The 6,781-nt window shown below is 43.5% G+C and overlaps 2 protein-coding genes across 2 annotated transcripts in view; one reads left to right on the forward strand and one right to left on the reverse strand.

Annotated features, from left to right (window-relative positions):
- Positions 1 to 6,781, forward strand: part of LOC131882383 (basement membrane-specific heparan sulfate proteoglycan core protein-like) — a gene marked incomplete in the record, with an annotated part of 40,088 nt that overhangs the window by 5,890 nt on the left and 27,417 nt on the right. The window contains 9 exon segments of the mRNA XM_059229512.1: positions 239 to 466; positions 757 to 1,008; positions 2,155 to 2,318; positions 2,388 to 2,669; positions 2,740 to 3,021; positions 3,085 to 3,284; positions 3,362 to 3,506; positions 3,639 to 3,793; positions 4,148 to 4,287. Of these exon segments, the coding sequence (XP_059085495.1) occupies positions 239 to 466; positions 757 to 1,008; positions 2,155 to 2,318; positions 2,388 to 2,669; positions 2,740 to 3,021; positions 3,085 to 3,284; positions 3,362 to 3,506; positions 3,639 to 3,793; positions 4,148 to 4,287 (1,848 nt within the window).
- Positions 4,458 to 6,781, reverse strand: part of LOC131881728 (neo-calmodulin-like) — a 2,659-nt gene continuing 335 nt past the window's right edge. Inside the window, exons 2-4 of the mRNA XM_059228675.1 lie at positions 5,732 to 6,107; positions 4,914 to 5,171; positions 4,458 to 4,840 (exon numbers count right to left, since the gene is read on the reverse strand). Of these exons, the coding sequence (XP_059084658.1) occupies positions 4,712 to 4,840; positions 4,914 to 5,171; positions 5,732 to 5,800 (456 nt within the window). The 5' untranslated portion in view covers positions 5,801 to 6,107 and the 3' untranslated portion in view covers positions 4,458 to 4,711. The remainder of the gene's footprint in view (positions 4,841 to 4,913; positions 5,172 to 5,731; positions 6,108 to 6,781) is intronic.

Consider the following 6,781-nt stretch of genomic DNA (forward strand, 5'->3'; position numbering starts at 1 on the left):
AAACACGTTTTTGAAGACTTGTTTTTGAGCACATCCGTCACCATAATTCTCCACATTCTTGCCCGAGTTTTAAGACAGTTGAGTCTGTGCTCTCCAAAATCCTGATCCTTAATGTTCGATCTTGAAGTCAGTTGTTGCTCAAGACTTGGCCAAAGCCAGTCTTCCACTTGAGAGTCGTAGAAAATTGTTGCCAAATTGACACCCAAATTCTTGGAAGACATTACGAACATGATCTAAACCATGCCTGATTGGCAGTCAAAGGGGGCCGGTTTGGTCCTAGTGATGGTGCTATTGGTAGTTGCTGATGGCCAGGAAATTAATATTCCAGAAGAACGACCTCCTGCCTTGCCGAGTCGAACCTGTGGTCCAGCTGAAGCCACCTGTGCCAATGGAGATTGTGTCCTCAAGTCCTTGGTGTGCGATGGAAACTTTGATTGCGCCGATGGGTCCGATGAGAGAAATTGCAGTAAGCCTTCCTTACAAAGTACCTTTTTTATCATCAAATACTGATGTCTGATGGGAATGTTCAAGAAACTTTTTCCAGACTGAAGTCTTGTTTTTGTGCCAAGGTCAGCATTTGCTTCAAGAAAACTTGAAATGCTTTTTTGTTTTCTGCACATGAAAGGGTAGAGATCTAATGAATGCGGGACAATGTGCGAGTGATTTCATCTTGATCAAATGAACGAGGTCAATGGAATTGCAAAACGCCATAGGGACATAACCGGATTATCACTAATCGGCGAATCTGTCCAAAAGGAGGTGGCGATGGTTGCGAACCCAACGAGTTCCAATGCGATAACAAACGATGCGTCCTTAAGACTTGGCGATGCGACTCGGACGACGACTGTGGAGATCAATCGGATGAGAGCTTTTGCGCCACGAATCCTCCGGGATCACCTTGCAAGTACCATGAATGGATGTGTCAAACCGGGGATCAATGCATTCCCAAGTCGTTCCATTGCGACGGAGAAATGGATTGCCAGGATCAAAGCGACGAGATCGGATGCAGTAAGTGGCTTTTGCGATGCCATAATACATTATTAATTGGCACCGTGGAAGTTAGCTCTAAGCGAAAGCATGATTCAGATCCAATGCATAATAGATGAAATTTTGATGCTTCCCAGGAAAAATTGTTGGATAGTCTTTATTCTGAAACAATATTTCCCCTGATTCCGGCTTTTTAATGCTCCTTTTTGATAAGTTTTGTAATAAAGCATTTCGTTTGAACTATTTGGAAAATAAGAAGAAAACACTTTTCATGCTGCAAGTAAATGAATGCTCGTTAAGCAATGTCATTACTTGTATTTAAGTGGCAAAAGAAATCTATCGCCATTTTTATAGCGAAGGCTAACTAAGTCATTCATTTCAAGTATTTCGACACTGGCACACGTCATGTCATGGATTCTAGAAACCACAACTGAGGGGCATTTTGTTTAATCCTTTTCAGATAAAAGCATTGCTCTCCTCAAAAAGCATTCTTCTCAACATCCGAATTTAATTTCCATGAATTCATTTTGCAAGCAGTCTTTGGTAAATTGTGCTAATATTCTTTAGACTCCGCAATATTTCCAAATCAGTTGAGGTTTGGCTTGGGATACTGAGTCCAATTTTCTAATGCAAAGTAGTGACTCTCAGATCGAGAAAAGATCCAAGATATGGTTTAAAGTACGATCTATTCTCGATGTGTTGTAAGATTCATTCCCTTGCTTTAAAATCTTGGGCTCTGGTGTCTTTTCCGTCCTAAGCTTCCTGAGGATTTTAAACTACTTAAATAACAGTTTTGAATCGGCCCTTGAAAATAAAAAAAAACTTTTTCTCAAAATATACCTTATGACCATCCTTTTGCCGTTCTTTTTCACACTTTATGGTGAAACAGTACGGACCGTTTCCTGCTGATATTCGATTCTCCTCTTCCAACGTTTCATAACATTTTACGCGCAAAATTTGCACCTTCAGATGAAAAACCAATCTGACAGCGGATTTGCTTCAATCTGAATTTAAATGGCCAGTCACTATTAGATGCCCAATCAAAAGAGATTCAAATTTATAACATGAATTAGCTAGCTTAAGCCTTTTGTGGAGTACTTTCATGAGGCCTGCCTGCTGGCCTGGCTTCACAATGCTAATTTTTTTTTTTTTTTTTTCATTTAAAAGCCCCTCCAATCATCCTCGAGTCACCGCCTGCCCAAGTGATCGTGGACCCATCCTTCACCTTCGTCATTAACTGTACTGCCATGGGCATTCCCACCCCTGAGATCGTTTGGAGACTCAATTGGGGCCACGTCCCGGACAAATGTTCCATGACCAGCACTCCCGAGGTGGTTTTCGTCTTGAAGAGAGACTCATTTTGTCTGTGCGGTGTAAAACTCAATCTGATCTCTTTATAGGACGGAAATCGAGCTTTTGGCGAACTAACTTGTCCAAATGCTATGGATATGGATCAGGGAGCCTACTCCTGTGAGGTCATCAACAGCAAAGGATCCTGTTTTGCGGGCTCCCCCGGGTGTGGTCAACCAGGCCAAGATGCCATTGTCGTTCTCAGAAGGCCCGATGGGATCTGCTCCCCAGGTCAATTCAACACCAATGCCATGTCTGAAAAGGAATGCTTGCCTTGTTTTTGTTTTGGGATCACTGAAGAGTGCTCAAGTGCCGAGCTGTTCCTAACAGAAGTGAGTGTTCGCAACTATTGTGCATTGTATCACGCAACCTGGCCTCACGCCATCTTGACTTGCTCCGCAGACTCGGATTCCCAATAATGGCTACATCCTTGTGGGCGTGTCAGTGGATTCTAGTGGTATGGCGAGCATTGAGCCCAATATCCAAGGTGGAGAGTTGCTCAAATCCACGCGTGCGGGGCAAATCGCGTTTTCCCAAGATACCCGAAGTTTCGGGTCCAACACGCCATTCTTCAAGCTTCCTATTGACGGAAACCAATTGAAGAGCTACGGAGCGTACCTTAGCCTCAATCTTCGCTATTCAGGCTTTGGCGATCCCACCCAAGCTCCGACATTGGTTTTGATTGTGAGTTTGGGGGAGTATTTCAATTTCGATCTTGATTGTAGGTAATGTATGGATACTTTTCAGGGAAACGACTTGACCCTGATGTATATCGTTCCAAGCAACGAGCTTAAGGCTAATGAAGCCAACGCCTTGAAGATTAGATTATGGGAAGGATTGTGGTTTAAGAGAGCTTATCCCAATGGCCAAGGAGTCCAAGGAGGTGTTCCTGCCACGCGAAACGAAATCATGATGGCCTTGCAGAACGTTCAGCATCTTCTCATCAAGTATGAAAAGAGACTGAAGAGGAAAAGAGAGAAATGGTGTTGGAAAGGGAGTTTAAAATATGCAATGTTTTTTCTAGGGGTCAATACCTCAGTGATGTTGTGGACACCACGATTGAGAGTCTTAAGATTGGGTCAGCCGAAAATCAAGACCAAGGACTCGGTCCCGCCACCCTGGTGGAACAATGCCGATGTCCCAAAGGCTACATGGGTCTGTCTTGTGAGGTAAACTACATGCCCTCTTTTTGACATGTCAATGAATACGCGAGGAACTTGTTTCAATATTAGACAATTTTCCACTTGGATATGAACCATTGAACCCTTTATTCTCCTCAAACCAATCATGTGTTCCATTAGGAATGTGCTCCGGATTATGAACGAGTTCAACAAGGCCCTTGGAAAGGAGTTTGTCGTCAACCTGTGGCCAGTTGTCCACCTGGTTATTATGGCGATCCATCCGGTGGCATGGAGTGTCAAGTGTGTCCTTGTCCATTGCAGTCGCCCTCGAATCAGTAAGTAAAAGAAGATCCTGGAACATTGTAGTAAATTTGGATTTCTAGAGGAAATGCCTTCGATGTTCAAGTTTTTCATTGATTTTCATGTTTAGCAATATTTGAACAAAGATTTGTCGTGTTTCCGACCTGACGATGAAAATTGCACTCTTTATTTTACGTCCATAAGCCAGAACATATAAACATTTGTTTTAAATTTGGAATCTGAAAAGTAAATGCTAGAGGAATGGAGGATGACTTTACTAGGTTACTGAATTATGAATGAAACCTCCAGCTCTCTCTAAAATGGTTCGCTTTCATTCGCAGCCATTCATAGTTCAAGCTTTCTGAAGACATCACGTTTTCGTGTTCTAGGTTTGGTCGCGAATGCTACCTGGATAATGACAGAGAAGTGACTTGCCGATGTCCCATGGGATATGAAGGTCGTCGTTGTGACCAATGTGCTCCTGGCTATAATGGCAATCCAACCATTCCCGGAGATTTCTGCAAACCAGGTAAGACTTGGTTGGGTGAGCGGTGTCATGTTGTTGACTGGAGTCACTGTAGGTGTCACTCAGTAGGGTTTCGTTGGCGTTTATTGACTATTGAACGTAAGGAATCTAACTACGTAGGTTTGATATGATACACATTACGGTAAACGTATTGAAACGAGCTAAAGACCAGCTTGAACTCAAAGGTATATACATATTTACAAATACATAAATATATATGTACTATGTATTATTGTTGCAAAATGAGGGTTCAAAGTCCAAGTGGTGCTTTTTGAGGGTATGTGCATTCCTCGTCTTTGTTTTTTCTTCTTCTTCAAGGCAATCTCCAGTAGCTTGTTTACATTGATTTGTGTCGTGATCGTTGGTGAATTCTCTTTCTGTTACGTCATCATGTAATTGTTTCAAGGATGGAATTATTTGTCATCCCCTAGCATCCCAACATCATCATTTTTAAGAACTCCTCGTAATCTAGCTTTCCGTCACCGTTGATATCCGCCTCTTGCATAAATTCCTCGGCCTCGGCGGCGGTGAGAGCTTCGCCCATCCTGGTGACAACCTGCAGGAATTTGAATAGCTTTAAGTTATGACTCGACTCGACACCTACAACGCCCATCCGTGATCGTATTTACCATCTTGAGCTCCTTGGCGTCGATATATCCATTCCCATCGCGATCGAAGATCTTGAATGCCTCTTTGATCTCTTGGGTTTGATCGATATCTTTACTTTGTTTGGTCATCATCTCGAGGAACTCCTCGAAATCAATGGTCCCGTCACCGTTCATGTCGAACTCGATGACCAAGTTGAGGATCTCGTCCTCGGTCGGGTTCTGACCGATGGCTCGAAGAATGGGCAGGAGCTCCTTGGTTGATATTGTCCCACTGCCATCCTGGAAGATCAAATCAGAGGCTGACTGACATTTACAAAGGATCGATTAGCTTCGACAAAGAGAGGGCGACAACAGACATGTTGCCATCCAGATCTCGAAATGTGTTGTTGGCTTGTCAAGGTTTGAAATGTTCAATAGCGAATGTGAAGGGTCAAATTTGTGGACGACAAATGGCTCCACGATGTCACGAAGACTGATCTTGAGGGCTAGAAAGTGCTCGTGTGAAGAACCACGTTGACGTCACACCATTCTAACGGGGAATCAACTCGCGATTTATGGGACCACATAATCCATCCCATTCTCCAATCTGTTTATGGGATAATGCTCTTTCCGCCGTCGTAAAGAACATTTACAAGATGTCATCTCCCTCCTTGATATGTTTATATTGGGCCTTGTACCTCCAAAAGTAAATATTTAAACGACGGCCAGAAAAAGAACACCCTCGTCCCACGCCCCTCCGCCCCCCCTCCTCACCTCCTCCTCACCTCCCATCAGAATGCACTCAAGAGTTATGGCTATTCTCATCCAAGAGAGCCGCTTTTACGTGTATGTCTGCCTACCTTGTCAAACTCCTGAAATGCCTCCTTGAACTCGAGGCGTTGCAGCTCGGATAAATCCTTGGCCGCCATTTTGCCCGGGGGGTCCTCTTGGAACTTAATCTTGGATGTAGACGAGGGGACGAGGGTCACAAAACAGAGATGCAATCGCCCAGACACTCAAGTGTTCCAGAATGGCACTAGGGACTTCCGCGGATGTGTACAGTAGGATCTACTACACACGGATCGATAACTGCTCGTTGTCACTTGTGTCTCGTCATAGTCCTTGAAGTTTGTCTGAACACTTGTCTTCTACGGTAGCGTCGTGGAACAATGCAGAGGCTAGATCCTCGACTTTTTATTTGCGGGGAACTCTCCGTCAAGAAGCCCAATCTTGGGTCTGCAAGTGAAAGGAAAGACATTCCAGAGACTCCTTTTTTTTCACAGAGATATTGCAATGTCTAATTCGCACACCATCCCGGGCTTGCATAAATAACTCGTCACGAAGCGTCCGATTGCCAAGCTCTGAATTTATACCCAATTAAGGAGGAAGTAACTCGAGATATGTCAAGTTTGGTCCTGTCGATTCGGAGCTGCCAGGATAATTGCAAAACTAAGAATTTGATTTGCACCTTCAGCATTTTGTTGTCAAGAGAATGTCAACCTAATATCTGACGTACGTAATGAAAGAAGCTCGGATATTGTTCATGGGAAGCATGTGAAATTCACGGCTTGGCTTTCAAGTGATGATCAAGTGAAATTCTGATTTAATTAATCATATCAACATGCGACTATCTTTATCCCATTTTGGAATCTTAATGGTCGATGCACATACATCAATTTGTTATCTTCATAACTGGAAAAAAAGATATATGAATCCGTGCTCATAGATAGTCGGAAGAGGTCATTAGTGAAGGTGCTTAACCAGTGATCGTTCCCCGTTTGTTCCGAAATCGCTTTTTTGTAAAGAGCGGCATGGAATTGACAAGAAGTAAACATGACAGGGGTCCATTTGTCATTCATGGGGATGAGGTATGCTCTTTTTGAAAATGCTCCCCGATTGATCGGCGTTTT

Source organism: Tigriopus californicus, chromosome 6 (genome assembly GCF_007210705.1).
Source record: "Tigriopus californicus strain San Diego chromosome 6, Tcal_SD_v2.1, whole genome shotgun sequence".
Lineage (NCBI taxonomy): Eukaryota > Metazoa > Arthropoda > Copepoda > Harpacticoida > Harpacticidae > Tigriopus > Tigriopus californicus.